Source organism: Spinacia oleracea, chromosome 5 (genome assembly GCF_020520425.1).
Source record: "Spinacia oleracea cultivar Varoflay chromosome 5, BTI_SOV_V1, whole genome shotgun sequence".
Taxonomy (NCBI): Eukaryota; Viridiplantae; Streptophyta; class Magnoliopsida; order Caryophyllales; family Amaranthaceae; genus Spinacia; species Spinacia oleracea.
Window position 1 is genome coordinate 80,816,722 of NC_079491.1, and position 26,562 is coordinate 80,843,283.

The window sequence follows — 26,562 nt, forward strand, 5'->3', positions numbered from 1 at the left end:
GGAAAGAAATATGCATAAAGGGAGGAGGGAGGGAGGGAGTAATCACATGGAAAGGGAAAAGATGTCAATTCATGGCAAAAAAATATACCAAATATGGGTATGTAATTAATAGTGAACTTCCATAAAAAGGAAATGTAGCGATTAAAAAAGAGTGGAGGAAGTATTTGTAGTAAAAGTGTAAAACTAGTAATTACAAGACTAGTGCATCTGATCAAAACTGCTTTTTGGAACAAACTATGTCTTCTTTTTCTTTTAGTTTAGAACTAACATGTGTGCATTTTTTCCTTATTTTAGAGGCTGCTGTATGAGATAATATCTAATCTTCATATTGCGAGTACTGATGCTGCAAGCTCATCTTCTGCTCTGCCCAGCTTTTCAACTGCTAAATCTGTTGGAGATATGCTCTCTGAAATTGTACCAGTCTTGGGCACAAATGTATGTATAATTCTTGATCCTAGTTCCAGCTTCCGTTAGTGATATCCATCCTTCTCAACTTCTAGCAATGAACTAAATGTATAAGGAATATTTTTTTATGCATCTGCGAAGTTTTCTTATCTTAATGGGAAAGGGTTTGACCATTAACATTTTGCTGGTGGTAAATGCAGGACGTGATGTCTAATAAAGACATATGTGCAGCTAATGGGTATCTCCAGGTACTATGTAATTTTGTTGTCTTTGGTGTTATTTCAATCTTTTTGTCCTCTCTCCACTTTGTTTTTGTCATTGAAAAGGAATAGATGAGACTTGAATGATTTGTGGAGTGTGTGGACCAAAAATGAATAAATCATCAGCATTATAAAGCTTACACATTCTAGCTTTCTACACAACAACTAAACCAAAACCTTTTCCCCAAAGAGATAGGGTCGTATGCATGAACCGGTAATCTATATCATGTGGTCATCCACAAAAATCGTCCTCTCCGTCACTTTGATCTAATGATGTATCATCTTGCAAGCACACTTTCTCTATGAACTTTTTAACTCCCCCAATAAACGTTGTCTTTGGCCTTCCTCGATTGTGCTTGATATCTTTATTACCCTAACCCTACACTTTCCTTACTAGAGCGTCTTTGCTGGAATCATCGTAATTGATTCTCCCATATCTCATCCTCAATATCCGCCAACCTTCCTCCCAATATGATGGCGTTTCCCACTTCTCGTACATACCAAACATACTCCATCTCTGCCACACCCATCCCTGAACTTTGCTCCTACTAAATTTGAACCCTCTAGATTCTAGTATTTGTCTCCATTGCTCTAACTTAGCATTAACACCACCTTAAGTCTTATCCATTAGAACCATATAATCCGCAAATTGCAAACACCACGGTCCCTTGTCTTGATAGACCTTGTGATGCATGACGATGCATGGGATTGCGTGATTCCCTTCACGTGCGCTTTTACTTGGAGAGCAAGCAAGAATAAGGTGGAGGATTCGTCTTTCGTTGGAGCCAAGGCAACGTGGACGAATTCTACTCCTAGTGGGACTCTCCGTGTCCGAATTTGTTTAGAGTTTTTTTAGAGTTTGTTTAGAGTTGGCTTACATGTTTATACTATCCTACTTGGGGTAGGTTTTCCAGGTTTTAGGCACTTTAGAATTGTTTTGATTTTCAGATTGTCTGTCCTTGTAGAAAACTGATTTCTACTTTGTTTAGGATTTGTTTTAGTCGTAGAACTTTATCTTTTATAGCTGGTTGTTTTGGGTCTTTTCTAAGATTTTTAGGACTCTATTAAGCTTGGGTTTAATTTGGAACATATTTTTTGCCAGATTTCTCTTAGTGTTGGATGAGTGACTTAAGCATAGAACCCTTAGTTTCAGGCGTGTGAATCTTGAATCTAAGCAAGATTAATTTGTTTAGTGAGTGAAGTTAAGCATAAAACCTTAGTTGCAAGCGTGTGAAACCTGAATCTATCCTAGATTGATTTGTTTAGTGAGTGAAGATAAATTAAATCAATCTATACCTATCCGTAAATCGTGAGTTGGTGCGTGAAGCCATACATCAGATTTTGAATCCTTAGGCTACAGCAAATGAGTGAACCTTGTTATATCCCATTATTCTAAGTCTAAACCAGTGTTACAGGGAACGTGGTACGGACCCACGTTCCACGAACCGGATTCTTACGTTTCTGTAACGCATGTGGAACACGAACCGATTCGCTGAACCTTGCTACTTGTGTCAACGAGCCTATGACCCAAATCCCTAAAGGTTTTTCCCTTGCTAGAGGAAGGCCATTAACTTTATTGATTGCAGGTTAGAGGAGGGAGAGAGCATAGAAGAATGAGTTTTCGCTTTTCTTTTGTTTTTCATTTTGTTCAAGGGCTACCCGATTCGCAATGGTTGGGTTTCGCGGTTTTTCTCCCGTACCATGTAACCTTTGTCCAAACGCATGAAAAAACACCCCACCTTGTTACAAACACAACTTTCTTTCTATCACAACCCTCCCCCACCCTAATCTGGGGGAAAACTAGGTCGTTACTAGTCTCTCCTAATCAAACAAATTACCTAAACTAACCACTAAACATAAGTAAAGCAGTAAGCAAGGGTCGGAATCCACAAGGACTAAGGTGCGCTAATTTATGCTAATAAATCGATAAGCTAGGTCGAAATGAGATTTTGAAAAGTCAACTAACCAACTAAACTAAATCAACTAAACTAACTACCAAGGACAAACGAGGTTAGGGAATGGGGTCAAACAACAACGAATCATGGAACGAGCCCAAAAGACGTGAAATAGAGGATAGAACATGAACACCACATGTATGAACGTTGAATTCACGAGTAGCTACATCCACCTCCCGGTATCTAGCAATTTCCCTAAGCATCAAGCATGAACTCCCGTTCTACACTATCATCCCGGGGTAAGTCAAAGTCCAATTCAACCAAATAGTCAAGGCTAGGTCTTTAATCCCTTTCCAACCCAACTAGACTACCTCAAGAAATCATGCAACACCCAAGTAGCTAATTTGAATGCAACAAGTATTGAGAATGCTCAAACATGTAATAATTTAATCATGAAAAATACCAAAGTCCAATCATAAATGCCCAAACCAATCAATGTTGGGTTTTCACCCAAACCCTAACCAATAAACTACTCCATCAACATAAAAATATAAAATTTATATAAATTAACAACTAAAAACATGATTCTAAACATTAATAACAACTAATCTAAACATGAATCGTTAAAATAAACAAAAACAATTAAACTAATTAAAACGATAAAAAAAATAAAGCAATAAATGAAGAAATAAATAAAGAGAGAGATAGAAATTTCTCATTGATTGATTGTTGGTTGCTCAATACAAATTGCCACACTTGAATTTCAAAAGCCCCAATTTTCAATGATTATTTCTCATTTTCTCTCACCAATAAAAACTAAGGAAAAACCCTAAAAATTGAGAGAACTAAACTAATTATGTACATGGTTCTGAAAATTGGTTCAACCTTAAGTATTTATACTCCAACTTAATAAAAAGTAAAAAAAAGAGAAAACAAAAATCCAACAAAAAGAATAATCCAAAACTAATAAAAAGAAAGAAAAAGAAAAGAAGAAAAGAAAAAGGAAAAAGAAAGAGAAAGAGAAAAAGAAATAAAAGAGGAGGAAGCCCACTTTGGTAACCCTCCCGTCATTTTCCTTTCAATGAGGCCCATTTTCATTTTCATCTCCTTCTTCGTATTCGTTTTCCTGTTCTTTGCTGCCCTTTCCTTCGCTCCTCCGTTCTTCGCAGCACCCTCATCACCATCAATCGCATCCATCATCCAACGCCCACCATCATCCAATCATCACCATCAATCATCATTACCAATCATCATCATCTCAAATCACAACCTTCAATCAACATCACCACCGTTTATCTTCCTTCAATCGAGCAACCCAAATAACAACTCAATCGTAGCCTTCCAATTCGGGTTGTACGGCGGTAATCGAAGAAGCTAGCACCACCACCGTCACGTGCAATCATTAATTCCGTACCAATTTGAGCGCTAAATAGGTTCGGACGAACACTTGTGATGTTCGGGCGAACTTTTGTCGGTTTGGGCGAACTCCATTGAGGTTCGACCGAACCTCATACAATCAGGAACTCTAAATTTTGGGTTCGGTCGAACATAAATACGGGTTCGGACGAACCTAATTCCTCTGTTTTTGCTCTGTATTTTACTCTGTTTTCCGGGTTCGATTTTGATTGATTTTGATTGTCTTTTTGCTGGGTTTTGTGCGAATTGGGTTGAGGTGGCCAGTTGTAGTGTTGTTGGTGTATGTGAGATGGTGAGAATTGGATGAGGGCAGGGGTGTGGGTTGGTGTTGTGAGATGAAGGACGAGCTGCAATAGTGGCAGCCGTGGCTGTTGGAATTGAAGGTGGGTTATGCTCGGTGGTACTGTTTTGATGAGAGCTGGGGGCTGCCTTGGTTTGTAATTGCTGCGTGGTGGAGGTGAGAGGAGGAGGGTGTAGGTTAACCAAAAGTGTGGTGCAGGATAGGAAGGAGAGTAGGAAGCTGGCATCTTGTTGCTTTTGAAGCCGTTGACTTTTCTTGACTGACCTTCGAACAATATGGACCTACATAAACAAAATAAAGATAATAATAATAATAATAATAATAATAATAGAAAATAGAAAATAGGAATAAATTTAGAAAACTAAAATGAAAACTAAAATAATTAAAATATAAAATTATAAAAACAAGAAAAACAAACAAATTACGAAATTAAGGCCTAAAAACAAAGAAATGTCACTAATTACGCTAATTAAGCTACAAAATTTAAAATAAAATAAATAACGGCTAAAAATGATAAATTAGATAAATATATAATAAAATAGGCTAGAAAAATACCTAAAAACTACCCCTAGGAGTGACATAAATGTCACTCATCAAACTCCCCCAAGCTAAGCTTTTGCTTGTCCTCAAGCAAAACAAGATGAAAACGGAGAGAATGAGATTTATTCAAACAAAACGAAAATAAAGAAAATCAAGGATAAGAATATACACTAACTCACTGTCGTAGGAATCACGGTTGCATTTAAGCACATGCAACAAGCTCTTTAAACCCCTAAATCGCTCTAGAGGGCGAGTGAGATCTCGCAAGGGTTTCCCACAAGATTAACCCATAACTCTTATTAAGCACAATCAAGACATTTCACCCAAAGTCATCTCATCAAGCATGGTTCACCAAACATGGTCGATTTAAACAAACTTTCAAAGCATAACCATCATCAAGATGCATCCATGAATTAGGAATATAAGGAATAGACTAATCTAAGGTGCAAGAGAATCACAATCAAAGCATCGAATCATCAATTAGGCTCACTAAGGCATCCAAAAGTCAAAAATTGTTCTCAAATGAATAAATATGATCACAACCACCTAAAATGCACATTCACTCCCCCAAACTTGACTTTTGCTAAGAGAATCTTGGATTGTAAGATTAAGGGACTTGAGTAATGGGTCTAGAGTCTCGATTCTTGAGCCGCAATGACATTCATCATCACTAGGGAAAACTTTACTTAATAAATCTTCAAGCTCCCACTCAATCATCTAAACTAACCCACTTTCTCAAGGACTTGTGGCATTTACCACTTATTGACTCTTTTTTTCTTTTTGCGAACTTTAATAGGCTTATTATTATGCCTTGCGGGCTCATTGGCACCACTTATTGACTCGAACTTGACTCTTAGGCTTTCGCCTTGTGGGCTCAAATGCACCACTTATTGGACTCGAAACATTAATCACAATATTTTTGTTCTACAATCCAATTAACTCTTAGCATAGCTTATTCGAGGGAATGAAGTGCATCAAAGGGAATTAAGGTAGCAAAGAATATCCAAAAGAGAACAAAATTAACTCTTTTCAAACCAAAGCTTATCATTTAGAATCATCGAAAACTTTTTCAAGTAGAGACTCAAGCAACAAATATTAAGCCATCCCTAATCGCCCTAACTCACACATGCAAATATCCAACGGAAATACATCTACTCAATTATCCAAATGACAAGTAAGGGAATCCACATTAAAAATCATCGAGATTCTTCATTTGGACGAGCAAATCATTTTTTGTGCTTTTATTCAATCACTTGAGGCTTTTTTTTGGATTTTCTAAACTTTTTTGGATTTTTTTGATTTTTTTAAAAGTTTGAAAGAAAAGATTAATAAAAAGAAATAAATAAAGAAAATATTTTTGGATTTTAAATTTTATTAAAGAAAAGAAAATAAAGAAATAAAAAGAATGATGCCTCCCCCAAGCTAGCGAAAAGCTATCCCCCCAAGCTAGAATTAAGCATTGTCCTCAATGCTTGAAACAAATACTCAAGGGAGGGGAGGGGGGGAAAGAAAACACGCATTCAACCAATATACATAGTTCCACAAATCACAACACATTAGTGAAAGAGAAATAGAGGCAACCAAATCAACATTTTCAACCATCCAACCTCATGCCCCAACAATTCATACGCCCAATCAATCCATGGAGTAATAAAAAGAGGGAGAGGAAGGACACTACCGGATAGTAGGTGGGTGTAAATACCCGCAAATGATCCAATTTCTCCATTTTAAGTCAAATTTATCCAAATGTGTGCTTTGCTTCCATATGCTATCGAGAATGAACGTTTATTCCGCTTAAGCACCTAAAACAAAATCAAGAATTGAAAAGAAAAATCAAGTAAAATTCAAATGAAATAAGAAAATGAAAGCAATAAAACACGGGTTACTTCCCGAGAAAGGCTGGTTTAAGGTCCCAAGCACGACCTTTCTAGTAAATAACCCGACAAAGATCGCAAGAGTTTGTCAAATGCATCGGCACACATTTCAAGGAATAAAACATATGCAATGCTCAAAAGAAAAGCATGCACAAATATTAGTGCCATTCTATGCCAACAAGGAGAAGGATGCCGAAAAGAAGTAGGATCAAAAGGGAAAACAAGAAAATAAGAAGAAGAAAAATCAAAAGAATTAGAAAAAGAAGAAACAATCGGCAAACTCTCCTCAACAAACTCTTTTTGGGGGGCAATCTCACTCTTTTCATTAAACATGATCGAATTAGGCACTTTGAGAACAATGGAAGCAAGATTATCATCTAATGGAGGTGGTTTGAGAAAAGAAAAAGGGTATGAGATGGGAAATGAGGGAACTAGGCCAAGCTTTCTTGAAAATGGGACATAAGGGGAAGGGGTAGAAACAAGGGCTTCACAAGCAACTTCTCCCACATCACAAGAATTCAAAACATAAGCTTTTTCGACCAAAGGGTCCTCAAACAAGGAATTTTCTTCCAAATCACCATCATTCGCCTCAAAAACATCCTCAACCACCAAATGAGATGTCTTAATTTCACATTGACCAAAGAATTCACTCAAGGAAGGGGGGATACGAGAGGATGGGTGCTCTAAAGATAGCGGAAAGGGAGTGAAATTAAGGTCACTTGAGATAGGGGTAAGAGACTCAAGAATCGAATTATCAATCAATAAGGGCTCATGATTCTCTACACCCTCAACTAACCAATCTCCAAAAGAGGCTACCTCACTCTCCTCAACATCATGCTCCTCATCTTCATCATCCCAAAAACCACCATCAAGATTTAGACTACTCTTTCCCAATTGATTTTCATTCTCAATATTCATCAAATCATCATCAATAATAGCAAAATGGTCTATGGGTTCCCGAATAGCATTGATTTTAGCCTCAAGAAAGGTCGTGTGATCGGCTATTTGGTTGGCCCTAGAATTAAACTCTTTGATGTAATTCTCAAGAAGAAGCTTTAAGTTAGGTTCCGATGATTTTGAATGCCTAGAATTTTGAAAATCAACAAAGGAAGAAGAGTCACAATCAAGCATATGAGGGAGATCATGCGAATTCTTGCAAATAATTGAAGGACTTTGATAAGAAGCATCAAAAACATTTACATTAGAATGCAACTCATCAACATGAGAATAAGGGGAAACGGGATTAGAATCATGCATATTTGGCTCACTATTGAAAGCATGGGACATTTCAAGGGAATTCATGCAAAAACTAGAATCAACATTAGAAACATGAAAATCCCTAACACATGTCCCATGATTGGTCATTTCCCAATCATAGGTATCTCTAGCTAACCAATTATAAAAATTCCAAGCTTCATCCAATGATTTAGCCCGAAATTCACCATGAAACATATTCTCAGCCATTCCCCTAATAAGTTCATTAAGACCATCATAAATCATTTCACATAACTCCCACAAATCAAACCTATGATCACTTCCAAGAGATTCCTCAAGTCTTTCAAAATACCTCCAAAACGGTTCACGCTCAAATTGAGGAAACGAGAAACTTGCCATTTTTTTTTGAATTTTTCCAAATAAAACAAATAAATAAGAAAAACAGAAAGAACTATGCACAATGACCTAGACTCATCTAGCTAACACAAACTAATGCAAACCGTAGTCCCCGGCAACGGCGCCATTTTGATCTGGGGGAAAACTAGGTCGTTACTAGTCTCTCCTAATCAAACAAATTACCTAAACTAACCACTAAACATAAGTAAAGCGGTAAGCAAGGGTCGGAATCCACAAGGACTAAGGTGCGCTAATTTATGCTAATAAATCGATAAGCTAGGTCGGAATGAGATTTTGAAAAGTCAACTAACCAACTAAACTAAATCAACTAAACTAACTACCAAGGACAAACGAGGTTAGGGAATGGGGTCAAACAACAACGAATCATGGAACGAGCCCAAAAGACGTGAAATAGAGGATAGAACATGAACACCACATGTATGAACGTTGAATTCACGAGTAGCTACATCCACCTCCCGGTATCTAGCAATTTCCCTAAGCATCAAGCATGAACTCCCGTTCTACACTATCATCCCGGGGTAAGTCAAAGTCCAATTCAACCAAATAGTCAAGGCTAGGTCTTTAATCCCTTTCCAACCCAACTAGACTACCTCAAGAAATCATGCAACACCCAAGTAGCTAATTTGAATGCAACAAGTATTGAGAATGCTCAAACATGTAACAATTTAATCATGAAAAATACCAAAGTCCAATCATAAATGCCCAAACCAATCAATGTTGGGTTTTCACCCAAACCCTAACCAATAAACTACTCCATCAACATAAAAATATAAAATTTATATAAATTAACAACTAAAAACATGATTCTAAACATTAATAACAACTAATCTAAACATGAATCGTTAAAATAAACAAAAACAATTAAACTAATTAAAACGATAAAAAAAATAAAGCAATAAATGAAGAAATAAATAAAGAGAGAGATAGAAATTTCTCATTGATTGATTGTTGGTTGCTCAATACAAATTGCCACACTTGAATTTCAAAAGCCCCAATTTTCAATGATTATTTCTCATTTTCTCTCACCAATAAAAACTAAGGAAAAACCCTAAAAATTGAGAGAACTAAACTAATTATGTACATGGTTCTGAAAATTGGTTCAACCTTAAGTATTTATACTCCAACTTAATAAAAAGTAAAAAAAAGAGAAAACAAAAATCCAACAAAAAGAATAATCCAAAACTAATAAAAAGAAAGAAAAAGAAAAGAAGAAAAGAAAAAGGAAAAAGAAAGAGAAAGAGAAAAAGAAATAAAAGAGGAGGAAGCCCACTTTGGTAACCCTCCCGTCATTTTCCTTTCAATGAGGCCCATTTTCATTTTCATCTCCTTCTTCGTATTCGTTTTCCTGTTCTTTGCTGCGCTTTCCTTCGCTCCTCCGTTCTTCGCAGCACCCTCATCACCATCAATCGCATCCATCATCCAACGCCCACCATCATCCAATCATCACCATCAATCATCATTACCAATCATCATCATCTCAAATCACAACCTTCAATCAACATCACCACCGTTTATCTTCCTTCAATCGAGCAACCCAAATAACAACTCAATCGTAGCCTTCCAATTCGGGTTGTACGGCGGTAATCCAAGAAGCTAGCACCACCACCGTCACGTGCAATCATTAATTCCGTACCAATTTGAGCGCTAAATAGGTTCGGACGAACACTTGTGATGTTCGGGCGAACTTTTGTCGGTTTGGGCGAACTCCATTGAGGTTCGACCGAACCTCATACAATCAGGAACTCTAAATTTTGGGTTCGGTCGAACATAAATACGGGTTCGGACGAACCCAATTCCTCTGTTTTTGCTCTGTATTTTACTCTGTTTTCCGGGTTCGATTTTGATTGATTTTGATTGTCTTTTTGCTGGGTTTTGTGCGAATTGGGTTGAGGTGGCCAGTTGTAGTGTTGTTGGTGTATGTGAGATGGTGAGAATTGGATGAGGGCAGGGGTGTGGGTTGGTGTTGTGAGATGAAGGACGAGCTGCAATAGTGGCAGCCGTGGCTGTTGGAATTGAAGGTGGGTTATGCTCGGTGGTACTGTTTTGATGAGAGCTGGGGGCTGCCTTGGTTTGTAATTGCTGCGTGGTGGAGGTGAGAGGAGGAGGGTGTAGGTTAACCAAAAGTGTGGTGCAGGATAGGAAGGAGAGTAGGAAGCTGGCATCTTGTTGCTTTTGAAGCCGTTGACTTTTCTTGACTGACCTTCGAACAATATGGACCTACATAAACAAAATAAAGATAATAATAATAATAATAATAATAATAATAATAATAATAATAATAATAATAATAATGTTAAATATAATAGAAAATAGGAATAAATTTAGAAAACTAAAATGAAAACTAAAATAATTAAAATATAAAATTATAAAAACAAGAAAAACAAACAAATTACGAAATTAAGGCCTAAAAACAAAGAAATGTCACTAATTACGCTAATTAAGCTATAAAATATAAAATAAAATAAATAACGGCTAAAAATGATAAATTAGATAAATATATAATAAAATTGGCTAGAAAAATACCTAAAAACTACCCCTAGGAGTGACATAAATGTCACTCATCACACCCCCAAAAAAAATCTAGACATATTCATATGGTTCGTGGATAACTCAATTGGTCTTGTGACCATGTACCTGGACTAAAGAAAGCAACTATATTATGGGAAGGAGTTTTTTAAAATCTTGAGCTGCAAGCTACTTTTTGATGATATAGGCATATAACTAATAGCCCTCCCCTTTTTTTTCAAAATTTCTTACAATAAAGAGAACTTCATCTTAAGTTGATTGGCTAACTTCATTGTAAATTGATAGGCTTGCTTCTTCCTGATAAGATACATGTTAAAGTAGAATTTTGAATCCACCCTTCAGATAAACCTTCAAACACGTTGCTATGTTGCCTATATAGTAGAACATTGACCCTTCACTCCATGAACTATAGTGGTGATGTCTACGAGAGAGATAAAATCACCAAACATCCTTCACATTATTTTTATTTTGTCCTCTTTCATCATTAGCTTATCCCAACGATTCTACTCTCCTTTTTCATAGGCATTGACCAAAAAATGCTCAAATAAGGACCGTCTTAGGATGGCATTAGATGTTGTAAATTGTTATTGATGAAGCGGGTATATCTTGGTACTCTTTCAGAGCATACATAAGTAAATTATGTGAGGTTCGAAAGAAGAAGGGTTTTTAGCGTCCTTGGCGATGTTGGGCTTGTTGTGGTTTGATTGAAATGACATGATCTTTTGGAATCAGGGTCCTGGTAAAGGTAAGTGGACTAAACTTGTCTAGCTAAAAGAAGTGCGAGGAAGAAATAAGTACTGATAAGAAATGGCAGTTATTTAATTCATATCCCAATTGCAATCATGTGAGCCCAATCCAGGAGGAGGACATATGTAGAATTAAACACATTTAAGAAATTCTCCGAAACTGCTAATTTTCTCATTCCAAATAATTTTTTACGTTATTGTTTCAGGATGTCAAAGGAACTTCCTATTATCTCTTTTAAACGGTAAAGTTGTATGTAATTTCAAATAGACCCCTTCAGAGCTTGATTAATTGAATTACTGATGCTTTTAATAGGAACAACGGGTTATGGAGTTGTTCTGCTAAACCCCGTTACAGGACACCGTGATAAAAATCATGTCCTCGTTTTAATGCTGGCTCACCGCATGGAACGTTTTTTAACCTGTTCTTGGACAAAATTATTTTACTAATTTATTATAGCTACTTGCAACATTTGACCGGCATTGGAATTTCCTAGTTACTTGCAACACTTGACCGGCATTGGATTTTAAGTGAATTGATATATTTTCAGGATAAGATCAATGAATCCCCCGAAGAATACTGCTCTCATGCAAGCTCTACCAGGGATAGTTTAGGAAGATGTTCATCTTTAGAAGGCAGTGATTTCGCACAGTGCGTAGGTCCAAGCAACATCCATCAGGTGTGTATCCTACACTCCTACTTTAAGTCTTTAATCACAAAATATGGATCTTGTTTTTGTATGACCGGAAGACCTTTTGATCCAACTTTTCTCTTTTGCTTTCCTTCGCCTCTTAGTTGGCATGCAAGATAATTAATTTCTACCTTGTGTCAATAAAATTAAATGAACATATCTATTAAGTTGTATGGTAATAATTGTCATGACAATTTTTCTAAAGTAAGCTAGTGTAGAATGTCAAGTTGGATAATCATAGGTAATCAAATTTAGATTAGATTTAAAAAGTCCACCTTGTTTTGGGACATTATCAAATCGAAAAACTGGAAATCTTTTCAAGGCATATGGAGTGTAAGAAAGAATAGACATCTTTGTTTGGTACAAATTAGTAAAGGAAGGGAAGGGAAGGGAAGAGAAAAGAAGGGAAGAGAAAGAAAAAGAAGAGAAAGGAAACTTAATTTATTTTCTGTTGTTTGGTTGATGGAAAGGAGTGCGAGGAAAAGAAAGGAAAATCATTTGACAGGTTTAAATCTTTTTCTCTTTCCTTCCGAATTCGCCCACTTTTGGGAGGAGAGGAAAAGGAAAATTTATTAATGATTCTTTCCTTCTATTTCCCCTTCCTTTCCCATCAAATCCAATTTAATTTTTGGAACCAAACACAGGGACCCATATGTTTATTTTCCTTTCTCTTCTTTTCCTCCCCACTCCTTTCTACCAAAAAAAGCGTTAGGAAAAGAAAAAGAATAAGCAAATGAAGATGGAACTTTTAAATTGATAATTCATACATACTCGAAGTAAAATAACCAAACGGTAGTGAATATTTTATCACGGTTAAAAGTTACTCCCTCCTTTCCACATTGAACTTCCCTTCTAATGTAGTTGTTCCGAGCGGAAAACCGGAGAGAGTGGATCCTTTTTTGGCAGGAGAGATGTAGGGTAACGTGGCCTTATAGGTTGTGCAATTGATGGTAAAATGGATTATTTTCCGGATAGAAATGAAGCCAAGAAATGTAATTGAAGGAACGATTTAAGGCTCTGTTTATTTTGATGAGAAACATTTTCCACGAAAATGACTTTCCTATTTTTCTTTGTTTGGTTTGTAAGGGGTGGAAACACTTTTCTCGAAGGTGGAAAATAGCTCTTCAAGAGTGGAAAATATTTTCCTTTTTGTAAGGAAATAATGTCATATTTTCCTTCTTACTCCTTACCCCTCCTTTTATCTCCTTCCATCCATCCTCTCCCTTCCACTTCCGTTTTCCCTTTTCTCTGTAGCTTTTAATGTAAGGAGTTAAAAAAAGGAAAACTATTTCACAACTGTGTTTACTGAAATCATTTTCCATTAAATCATTTTCAGAGGGAAAAGATGTTTGGAATGGAGGAAGTACTAAACTTTTGATGAATTAATGAGAGAATCTATAAATATTTATGACTAAAAGTACGAGCGCAGAAAAGTTCTCATCCAATTAGCATACTTCTTAGTACATGATTAATTTTTAAGATGAAGAAAAATTATCGTAAATATATGAGCCGGCTGCAATTTCTTAAGATTAGATCACTTATATGCGAATGAACCACAAGGAAAATACAAATGACAGATGGAGGTGAGGGATTCGAACATGTGAACTATCGTATACATGTTAATGAATTTGCTTATGCTCGAGTCCCATAACACGACACAATCTTTGACCGTGATTTATCATCATTGATAAAAACATCTTTTCTAATGGAGATCCACACAATTGGTATGGTGAAATAGGAGTAAACTTAGAACTCATCTATTACATTATACTAAAACAGACACCATGAATGATGCGTGTCACTTCCTTGTGAAGCCAAAACTTCTTTTTCTTTTTTTATTCATTTATTTTTTTTCAATAATTTTATATGGAAAAGATTCAGAATATTTGACTAAAACTTTATTAATCTTTTCAAATTCTGTCAAAATCTTTTGTACTCTATACTACTTTATTTTTTGAACAATTTGTTACCCGAATATTTTATAAAAAAATGGTTAAATTATAATTTTATAATCTAGTTTTCTAAACTCAGCACGACTTTTGAAAGGAGAAGAGCTAAAAGTAATATTAGAGATGGAAGAACAGACTCTCGCGAAATTATTTGATTATTAAAACTTAAACAATAATCGATCTCAAAAGTAACGAAATTGACAAAATTTGGTGCTTACCACTAGAAATAACCGACCAAAGCTCCAACAAGAGGAAGAGAAAAGGAGGAGATTGCTTTGCTATTCAACTTTATATCATGTCTCTGATATGTTTGGTGAGGCTAGTAATCATCTTTTCCGGCAATTTGAGTTTCCTACATAGCCCAATTTTGTTGCAGTACAATGTCGACACTTGTGGAGATGTTGCGGGCATGTCTCGCATCTATTTTAGTGCACTTTGGAGTTTGCATATTGTTCACACAACAATAAATTTCTCGAGTTACATGATACTCCTTATATTCCGTCTAGTTTTAAGAAGAATTGTAGTCCTTCATTGGTATGTACAATATGGGGAAACAGTTTCTAATACCTACAACATAGTACAAAATTGTGCTCGATGAAAAGAGCATCACAAAAACATGCTAAGATGCAAAGAGACATGATTAAAGCATAATTCCTCCTTTTTTTTAATATTTGCACCATTTGCACTTTTACACTATTCATATACTCTTTTTTAACATTTTTTGTGATTTATATAGTCATGTGGATCTTGTTAGATTCGTCTTGGCATATATTTTTTAAATATAAACTTTTTATAAATTGTACTAATATATAATTAGAGATATTAATGAATAAAGTTTTGCATTGACAAACGTGAAATATCAAATGGTGCAAAAGTATATAGAGAAAAGGAATAGGCAAATAAAGCTCAAATATTTTGGTAGGAAGCAATAATGAAATAATATTATGATAGAATGGACTGCAATCACAAGGTATCCTTAAAAACTCATTAGAATGGTGTACAAAATTTTCTAGAAAAACAAGTTTATGACTTGTGTTATAGGAATCGTTTAACGTTTTAGTGCGTTTCATTTCCACGACATGCTTTTTTGTTTTGTACATGTTTTGAAGCCATCTAATTTTGATCCTTTTAAATTTCCGGTTGTGGTTGCACATAAATTGAGAGGTTGATGCCGGATTTCTTATGGTATTAGGTAGGGGAAGCTAGATCGTCTTCTAAGTTGTGATTTAGTATGTCGTTCGAAATCAGAGGGATGTTTGGGGTTTGGGGTTTGGGTGGTGATTTCAAGAAAGTCTCTTTGTGTGTAAATGGTGGTGGAGGTTTTCTCTTGAACGTCGGTCTCTTTCATACGATGTCATCAAAAGCAAGTACGGGTGACTCACTATTGTCCCATATGTGGAAATTTATTTCCCAACTGTATGCTCCGCTATTAGCGAGGTCCAAGATAAGGGATGGTAAGCGACTTCGTTTTATGGAAGATGTTTGGAGAGGCGAGCAACCTTTCTATGGGTGTTTCCCTTGCCTTTTAACCTATCTTGAGTTTCGCTGAGTGTCGAGCTTTAATAATGGCAATGCGTGGAATTTACACTTAAGAGACCATGGTCGACAGACATAAGAGCTTATTTCTATGTACTCCGTATAACCTTTTGGGTATTCAATTAAAGATATGGAGAATTCAAAAGTATGGATATGAAAATTCTCCCGTGGTTTTTCCATGAAAATAGTTTCTGAATTCTTTTTTCGTTGGTGAATTTCATTTGGAAGTCAAAGGTCCCCCTTATGGTGAGAGTGGGACCTCTAGGTGAGAGCTTTTGTATGGACTTTGGCGTTGGGAAGGCTTACTAATTCAAAATGATATACTCCAAAATTGGTACCCATTTGCTTGCTTTAGTCGTGCTCACATGTCTTCCTTCATTGTGATATGGTACGCTACCTTTCGAAATGACTCTTTGAATTTTGTGAAAAATCTTTGGTTATACCTTCGAGTATATATGAATGGTTGTTGTTGAGTATAACGTAGTTACCCTAGAAGATAGAATATCATATGAGATAGAAGTCTATAGGACTTAGGAATCCTACGAAGTGTAAGACATCTAGTTTGTAATATAAACATAGGCGTTTGCCCACGAATAATATGAGACAAATCAAATAATATATTTCTCAATATTTTAACATGGTATCAAGAGCCTAGGAGATCCTAGGGACCGTCTACAAAATTTTCCACCGGCCGGGTTAGAAAAATAAACCCATCGGCGGGATTAGTGATAAAAAAAAATATTTTCGTTGTGAATAGTGGGTAGAAGAAGAGTCTGGCCACTCATGGCTGGTGTGTGAATTATTGAATCACATCAACATTGACTTTGTTCTTTGATGTTTTCGCGCATGGATTTTGCGTCTTAATTGGTTGATTAGTTTTTTTTGTCATGGCATTGTGTTGAGTGTTTGCACGGTTATTAGAGTTTGGGAGTTTTATGGCTTAGAGAAGATTAATTCCTCTTAGCGATGAGTTTGTTTTGGAGAAAAGGCTCGTACTTGGTATCACGTCCAATTCTAGTATACATTTGAGTTTAGTTTTGCTTCGAAAAACCAATGAAGATTTGAGAGCTTGGTTTTGCTCGAAAAACCAATGACGGATTGAGCATGATTTTGCTCAAGAGAAGCCGAAAGGTGTTCCCGTTATGTTGAGAAAATTGATGAGTTCGAAAAGAAAGGCGTTCTCATCAAGAGAAAAAAAAATTTGCACGTCCGGAAAGAATGGCCTTCCTGATCGATCGAGTTTTTTTTATTGAATCCGACATCACTGAGTTGTGCATATCGACTTCAACAAAGACGAAGAAGTTCCAGTTCATCCCATTGATCTGGTACTAAACCATAAAATATTTTTACGTTTCCGATCGCAACGTTCGTGAAATTGCCGTTACGATTGCGGGAGGTTGTTGAGGATAACGTAGTTATCCTAGAAGATAGAATATCGTATGAATAGAGTTATGTTATATTGTTATATGATATAAGATATAGATCGATAAGACTTGTGAAACCTACGAAGTGTTGGACATCTAGTTTGTAATATAAATAGAGGCGTATGCCCACGAATAATATGAGACAAATCAAATAATATATTTAACCATATTTTAACAGTTGCAGATTCACTTTGTAGGGTTTTGTGTAGGGAATGTGATTGGCGAAATGTGATTATGTAATTTTTTGGTTTGTGTGATTGGTGTTTTTAATGGTGGTGTTGTCCCATGTGATCTGTTGTGGGATAAAGTAACTTCATTACCCCTCCGTATTTTAAACAGAGATACACTTTGACCGGCACATAGTTTTAGGCTACGAAGCTACGAAGCACGGGTACGCCTGGAATACCCGTTTCCCGTACCGGCTACGGGTACGGTATGGGTACAGGACGGTTACGCCCAGGAAACGTCCCCAAAACGAATTGTTGTGTTAATTATTTAGTTAACTTGAGTGGGTTGTGTTGAAAGGTTGTGTTGAATCGTTGTGTTGAATTGTTGTGTTGAATTGTTGTGTTTAATTTAGCTAAATTCTTGTTTTTTTTTTTGCCGAATCCATGCCGTACCCGTTTTTAGCAATTTTGATTTTGACGTTTTCCGTCCCCGTACCCGTCTCCGTACCCGTTTCCGTGCAACATAGGTTTTAGGACAGTGAGTTAAATTTATTAAAATAAGATGAAAGTGGGGTAATGGGTGAATATTTATTATAGTAAAAAGATGATGTGAGTAAGTGTAGAGACCACAAGAAAGAGAGAAATATTAATATAATTGGAAGTGGGGTCCAAAACATGTCAAAAAAGGAGCGTGTATCTCTTTTTAAAATACGTCCGTTTAAAGAAAGTGTATCACTTTTTAAAATACAAAGGGAGTAACTTCTTTATGGACGAAGATAGTGGGTGTTTTCCCACATTACTCGATTGGGCTAACTTGTACAATACTTTTGATTTTCGGACTCTTTTGAGGACACTTAGGGGGGCGTTTTGTTCACCTTAAAAGTAATAAGTTTCAGGTCCAATAAGTTCAGACAAGTTCCAATAAGTTTCAATAAGTTCTAATAAATTCAGATACGTTTCAATAGTTCCAATAAGTTTCAACATTGATAATAATATTATTATTTTTTTATTACTCCTTCCGTTTTTAAATATTAGTCCACTTTTGAGTTTTTCATCCGTTTCAACTCAATATTTAAACGTAAATATCTCCAAATACGTAGGTTAAATAAATATAAAAATTTAATATTGTTAAACTATACATTGATACAAACAAAACAAGATCCCACATGAATATATTTTGAAATACGTATTGGAAAGACATTAGAAGATTCTCTTTAATTGTAAATAGTGACAATATTCCAAAAGAAACTAATAATCAAGAACAAATGGAGTATTTATTATTAATAATATTATTATTTATTATTATTATTTATATTAATTTATATTTATTATTGTTATCATTAATATTAGGATTTATTATTATTATTATTATTATTATTATTATTGTTATTATTATTATTATTATTATTATTATTATTTTATTTTTACTATTTTGATTATTATTATTATTAATATTATTATTATTTATTTATTTATTTATTATTATCATTATGATTTATTATCTATAATTATTATTTATTATTATTATTATTATTATTATTATTATTATTATTATTTATGATTTATTATTATTAAATTTTTTTTTTTTTTGACATAGGCTGAATTTGTATAAATAAAACTAGAGTTTACATATTACAACTACGAATTAAAAAACTAAGGTCATTAGTGACCTTTACATACCATACTGTGATTAAACCTCTTATAACCCAACACCATTAGAAAGTACCACCTGGAAAACCAACAAACTGAGTATCCCAAAACCAAAAGTCCATGTGGAATAGCGAAAAAGAGGGTGACGCTTTCACTAAAAAGTAAGGACAGAGGAAGGAGTAGAATGAACAAACTTACAGTTGCTCAAACAGAGTCACAATTACATGTAACTCGGTACCCTGAAATTTGGGTACACTCTTGGTTGACAAGCTATGAACCCCCAAAAATTTCATTTGGGGAACTGCCTTCGGATAACAGATTTTCAAAGCAACAGAACGAGCCATTGCTAAGCTAATACGGGAACTAAACCAGGTTAGTACCCCACTATCGAAAGCAAACGCAGACAAAGACCATAAAACCCAATTTGAACATCTATCATACAAACAAGAAACACCATTAACTTCAACCAACGACCCTTTAATACCCCTTACAACCCCCAACCCCTTTACCAACAACCAATTAACAAAATCCAACACAACTTCTTCATCCTCCAAACACAACCACAAATGAACAACAGAAACCAAAACCCTCTTTTGATAACTAACAAACCATGAAACAGTCCCATAAAGACTCACCATAATGGGGAAAGCAAAGAACCTGCTTAATAACAAAAACTTTACAAAACAGAACATAATTGATACCAAGAGGTTTAATCGACAATAGCCAGGTAAACCAACACAAGTCAAAGCAGAGGTATGGGACATGGCTAAATCAAACCCAAAACTAAAACCTACACTAACCTTTACTGTAACGGTTGGGGTAGGTCGACACTACAAGACGGCGGTGAAAACCTTTACCGTCCAGATCGGGGTGGTCCGACACACACGAGATGGCGGCGATTAGAAGGGCTTGGGAACACAAGCCAAGAACCCTATACAACAGGGCACTACACAAAAACTTCAACAAAGACCACAACTCTAGAAACCAGTGATTTCGATTCCAACTAAACCCTAACCCTAAAAGTTACCTTTACCGACGAACACCGACGGCGACGATTAGAGCAGGGCAAGAAACGTCACCCAGGTTGCGATCTCGTCCCGAACAATTAACCTCCGATCACGAAAATCGAACTTTGTTTGATTTTCCTGGATACCCAAACTAGACAAACTAAAACCAGGCCAACAACCCGGCGAGAAGAACTTCGAACTAAAAAGGAGGTGGAAGCAACGGCTTGGCTCCTCTTTCAACTTCTCCACCGAGATACTACTGCAGATCTACAACGATAATAACACTAGAGAACAACAAGAGAAGCTTGCCGGCGCCCAAGTTGAGCGGTGAACTCAGGCCGCCGACAAACCAAAACTTAGGGTTTGGGGTTTTCTTCTTTCGTAGAGAGAGGGGAAATGTTTTAGAGAGAGAATCGTTGGAAGTTTTTAACACACTATTTATTATTATTAGTTCTCCCTCAAAAAAAAAAGTTTATAAGTTCAGATAAGTTCATGTCAAATAATTTGAATAGAACGCACCCTTAATCCTCTTGCTGTACTATAATTTCGATTGAACTGTTTTAATAATACTTCTCTTCTCATAAGAAAAAAAAATATCCTTTGACTCTATGAGTTCATGTTCTCATAATCAAATTGGCTTCTTCTACGCTCCTCAAAGTTCCTCAAAATTCCAATAATTTCATTCCCGTGTAAAGGTTTGTATTTGGTTATGATATTACTCCCTCTATCTCAATGAACGTCACATTATCCATTTTAGAAGTTGGATATTATTCTCTTCTTTTCTCTCTTCTTCCATCCTGTCGATCCTTTTTGGGAAGCCATCGTGATCTTGGACATCCTTCTCAATAACATTCTTTATCCTCTATCATCTTCACACCTTTTGTTTTCTATCAATGTCCGTTATAATTAATTCCTTTTGTGTACCCCAAGTGTAACCTATCAAAGAACATTATGAATTTTTGGAGAAAATGGTAAAGTAACCTACGTAAAAAGCTTTAATTCTTTTTTAAGAAGTTTTTGTCTTTTGTAATTAGTTTTAAAGATAAGAATATTTAGTGTTATTTTCTATGAAATAAAAATATTACAAGAAGCGTTTTTCCATTAAAATAAAGGGATATGAGTGTTGATATTAGTGCTAGGTGATAGAGAAAACTAAGGGTATACTCGTAATTGTACTACTAAAGCGATTCGTTCCTTCTTAGCTGAGTTGAGAATCGTCATCCGCTCATCCGTGAAGCTCTTTTGCGATAATATTTCTGCATCCTATCTTGATGTGAATCCGGTTCAGCATGATCGTAGCAAGCATATCAAAATAGTGTTATAAACTAAACTTTGAATTATGAAAACGTAAAGCATAGAAACTAGATTAGGACGAGTTAATCTCTGCCCTTAAGATAATATTAGCCCCCACTATATTGCTGATGGGATTCAAAGCTAATCTACCCCCAGGTTTCCCTAATCAAGAATGGAATACATCAAATTCAACCATTCCCATGAACATGTATTTTGGAAGAAACTGACATTATGAGAGATGTAAAGAACGTAATTAACATTATCATTATGCATTAGATTAAATAGGGAACCAATATGGCAGTTACTAAATAACTGTCCTTTGGTATTATCCTATTTAAAATAAATACTCCCTCCGTCCCAGATTAGTTGTTGCACTTTCCTTTTTCGTCCGTCCCAGATTAGTTGTTACACTTCTAAATTAGGAATGACCCGACAATTATTATATTGTCTCTCTCTTCCCACTAAATATTTTTTTTCCTCACACCCTCGTAATTAATTAATACGAAATATTAATTAATTAATAGTCGCAAAGAGATTAACGTTAATTATGTTATTAAATAACCGTGCTAAGTTTTGATTAATAACTAGTGTGTAGCCCGGGCGTTGCCCCGGGTTTTGACTTTTATTCGGTTTTTTTTTAATTATGTGCACGTAGAGATGGTGTCATCATCAAATTACGGTGGTGACATAAGATTAATGGCCGATCAACAACCTCCCAGATCTAAAACCCCACATCCAAAAATCTAAACAAAGCCGGATCCTTTTCTTCAAAGTAATAATTGTACATTTATAAATTAAATAATCATTCCCTTTTTTGAATTCACTTTTATTCAATGCATTGCTTATTGTAAAAAGAATATATTTGCTTATATAGAAAGATATGACATAAGTTGTAGTTGGTTAAGATGGTAAGAAGTGTAACTTTTAACAAAGAGGTCTTGTGTTCGATCCTTATTAGATGTTTTTTTGTTGTAATGACATGTCATGATGCTAATTAGTGGTGACGTGGCGTAATAAGGAGAGGTATACGTGACATGTATACGTTTTTCAAAACGCCTTTTAATATATTAGTATAGATATATAGCTATATCACCAGCCCAATACTAGCACACCAAGCCCAATGCTCCCTCAAGAAGTGTCCAGCAGCATGTAAAGGGCGATGTAGTTGACACTCCCATCTCTTATCGATCATCTCAAAAACTTGAGAGTACTTGGACTCATTACCATTGAATGATGTTGAAATAGCTTCTTTAGCGCGGTCCATTGCCTCATATATATATCCCATGGCAGGTTTTCTCTCTCCATCAACCAACCTAAGTGCACGAACTAGAGGACCCACTTAATTTTAATGCATACACAGTTCCATTCCAAAAGGAAGGCATCAAAATGGTATCAGCAGCTCTTTTCCCTCCAGGTTCCTTAGCCCATTTACTAGTTCTCCATTCTTGAGAGGTGAACATCTTTCTTAGGTTATCTTGTTGTTTGTGAATGGATGAAAGTGTGATAAAAGCAGTGGAGAATCTTGTCTTTGCAGGCCTTAACAGATTTCTTTGCTTAGTAAATTCCCTCATCATATTCAATAAGCCCGGGCGTTGATAAATGAAACTGTTAACTTGAATTGCTCTCTTCAAGACTTTATCAATGATGGGAATGCGTCCAATATCTTCAAGTATAAGATCAATACAATGAGCAGCACATGGAGTCCAATACAAATGCTTATACTTAGCCATTAACAGTGCACCAGCAGCCACAAAATTGCTCCCATTATCAGATATAACTTGCACAACATTACTTTCTCCGACTTCCCCCACAACTTTGCTTAGCAGCATAAATAGCTTATCTCCTGTCTTTGAGTAGCTTGATGCATCAATGGACTCTAGGAACATGCTTCCTTTTGAACAATTAACAAGGAAATTAATTATCGTCCTTCCACACCTATCTGTCCAGCCATCAGACATTATTAGCCTGTTTTGAGCCATTCTTGTCTGTGATTTCTCATTTTCTCATTAGTGTTTTCAACTTCTTGTTTCAAGAATGGAACTCTTGCTTCATATGCACTTGGTGGCTTCATCCCAATTCCAGCTCTAGTTATGCAATCAATTGCAACTTTAAAGCTAGGATAATTGAGAGCATTGAAGGCTATTCCTGCATCATACATCCACTTAGAAAATTCAACACATGCCTTCTTCCTTTGTTCTTTCTTGTATGATTCGTTAAGTGTTTTTTGCTTGCCCGTTGTTTGTGAGGGGGACTTGAAGAAAGCATCCATTGTTCCAACTTGTTTAGCTCTTTTAGCATTGCTTGTTGGGGTAGAATTCTGTTTCCTTTTCCCTGTTGGCTCAGTTCCCATAAGCATCTCATCTTCATCATCAAAATCAGTCATATCATGCTCATGTGTCATATCTATTGTCTCTCGAGCATTCTTCTTTTGGGCCATGAACTCAGTGATCTCCTCCCTCACATGCTCAGGACACTTTTTACACTCTGTTATGTTCCGATATCCACCGGCTAGATGTTGTTTGAGCCTGTTAATCCCACCTTTGGCTACTTTACCACAATACTTGCATGTCACATCATTTTTGTTTTTAGGATCAGCTAAATACCCATGCTTCCAACCCAAATCAGTCTTTCTTGTAACATTGGCATCACTCTCCATGCTAGAAAATAAAGAACAGTAGGCATTAATTTATGGGCCACGTTTTTTTTTCCAGATGCATAACAGTGTTACAGAAAAAAGAACAATAAATGTTGATAAATATGTTCACAGATATGTTACTGTGTTAGTAGATGTGTTAATAAATTCTGAGATTATTAAATGCTACAGTTGAAAGATTGATTATTAAATGATGATGGGAAGATTATTTAATGATATTATTAAAAAATAAAATAATCTGTATTCTTCTTTTTTTTGGTAGAACGTGACAACACAAGTGGAAGGTGAAAAAAGCAGTTTATATTTGTCCATAAAAATAAGATCTTTATGAATCAGAAAGATAAATTTAATATTCTAATGAGAGAGAAAGAGAGGTAGAAGATAAATATGAGATTTGATGAGAGAGAAAAGAGGTAGAAGATAATTATAAGATCTGATGAGAGAGAAAGAAAAGAGAGAAAGAGAGTGTACCTGGGCAGCAACGTTTCTTCAAGGAGAGCTGATGAAGATGATGCTGCTAGGGCCGGCTGTAATATATCTTCTGCTTTCTTCTTCTTTTTTCTTTTTCTTTTTTCTTTTCTTTTTGGACTCTTGGCCCACCATCTGATGTTAAGGGAAGTATATTGTGTGGTCCAATGCATGATAAGGACTATTAAAAGTCCATCAAAAACAGAAAAACACAGGAAAATGCATTTTAAAATAAATTTGAATCAGGCGCACAAAGGCGTCGCCTTGCGCCTCAGAGCCTTTCTGCGCCTTTTGCTCGCCTTATTCAAATCGACTCGCCTACTACAAATTAAGCGAATCAGCTGTGCGCCTTGCGCTTTATCGCCTAAGGCGCGCCTTTTTATACACTGAACTCAACACATCACATATTTAATATATGATGCACATGGGTCTATTTAAAGACATTCTAAACTTCATATTTTTTCCATGTGGGAGAATACTCCCACACACACAAATAAGAAGACTATTATCTAACAAATAGATTATCATTTCGTTCGATAGCGTGTTGCTCATGGTGATTTAGTTGTACATTATTTCCTTACTGAATTACAAATCGGTAAAGGTTTGTTAGACGTTTTGAATTTTTGAAATCCAATCAGCATGTGGTTCTCCTGCACATATTGAAGAGGGTGTAATAAAGGATATTTAGGGGATACTCGTAATTGTACTACTGTACGATTTTATTATATGTATGAGCCCCAGACACCCGTATTAGGATAAGCGGTATTATTATATTCACACTAGAATTTGAGTAAAACAGAATCCCTTTCGGCTTTGTTATGCTCTTATGCACTAATACATTCATATACCATCACTACCTTCTCCGTTCTCAGTGATCTTCGTAAGTTCAAGGAGGGATCTAGTGGCGACTGGCTAATGGCAGGGCGTTAGGAATTCTGAAAATTACCATTGGTGATTGTATCAGAAGTGTGATCTGAGGGACGTAAATTAAATGAGTGTCCAAAAGTTGTTGTTTGTAAGTTGTTTCCATAAATCTGCAAGAATCGAAGTGTGTTTTAAAATTTGCTTTTAGCTAGATCTAGTGAGGAGTGGCTAATGGTATTAGAAGTGTGGTTTGAGGGACGTAAATTAAATGAGTGTCCAAAATTCTCTGTAAGTTATTTCCATAAATCTGCAAGAATCAAGTCCGTTAAACTTTAATAAGGGTATTTGAGCATAAGGGTCGAGGGGTGTTAAATTTCAATAAAATGCTGTATATCAATCACCTTTTTGTTTTACTGAGCTTCTGTAGATGCAGATGAGCCCTGATGTGCTGAGTTCCAGCTCAACACAAGACATAGGCAAATCACCAAAGGACAATAAGAAGATGTACACGAAGAAAAAGGACCCTCTTGCTTCTCTAAACAAGTCCAAATGTGAGAAATCTGAAAAACTTGGGGCCTTGAATCAACTTTTGCGCTTTTGCATTCTGAAAAAAAGAGAATAATCGTAATTCTTGTTCCTAAGTGCTCCTGTACACCAGTTGAAATCGGTTCTACTGCATCTTCTTTCGAATTGCAGAAGTATTTGTGTATTAGCCTGGGTCCATGGAAGTCTACGTTTTTAGGATGATTCCACTTCTGATTCGTTCATGAATTGTTATAGACAAATCAGTATTTTGAAAGTATCAATCGGTAATCATTGTTGTAGATACTTGCAAAACTATCAGATCATGTCGTTTGTTGATCCGGTCTGGTTTGCTTGATTTAGTCTGGTTTACTGTTTTTTATACAGAGATTTTGGTTTCACATATCTTGAAAAAGAATATATTAGATTTTCAAAACGATTAAGGGTTTGATATTTTTTAATATCGGAAATCGTTGTTATGCATACTAGAAATCTAGAATTTTAGCAAACTATAGAATCTGATTGTTACCTCAAGAAAAAGAAAAAGAAAAAGAATCTGAGTGTTCATTTATCGATTTTGACTTCTAGTGTTTGGTTTAGTTCATGGTACTTGGAGATTTCAAATTGAGAATGTGAAAAGAATGGACACTTTAAATTGTAGACACCTAAAAACGAAAGGATATTTTAAATTGTGTACACTTAAAAAGTTACTCCTCTAAAAGTATCTTATGATTGAACTTGACCG

At 35.7% G+C, this 26,562-nt stretch overlaps 1 protein-coding gene across 7 annotated transcripts in view; it reads left to right on the forward strand.

Annotated features, from left to right (window-relative positions):
* LOC110800697 (uncharacterized) overlaps nucleotides 1–26,270 on the forward strand; it is a 46,351-nt gene extending 20,081 nt beyond the window's left edge. For 4 of the 7 annotated variants that reach the window (XM_022006006.2, XM_022006007.2, XM_022006003.2 and 1 more), the window contains 4 exons: nucleotides 295–435; nucleotides 606–653; nucleotides 12,144–12,272; nucleotides 25,723–26,270. In XM_022006006.2, coding sequence (XP_021861698.1) covers nucleotides 295–435; nucleotides 606–653; nucleotides 12,144–12,272; nucleotides 25,723–25,917 — 513 coding nt within the window. In that variant the 3' untranslated portion in view covers nucleotides 25,918–26,270. Of the gene's footprint in view, nucleotides 1–294; nucleotides 436–605; nucleotides 654–11,801; nucleotides 11,838–12,143; nucleotides 12,278–14,457; nucleotides 18,620–25,722 lie in introns of those variants that run through there. The other 3 variants (XM_022006008.2, XM_056828940.1, XM_022006005.2) reach the window with 3 other exon arrangements.
* Nucleotides 26,271–26,562: the final 292 nt, after the last annotated feature.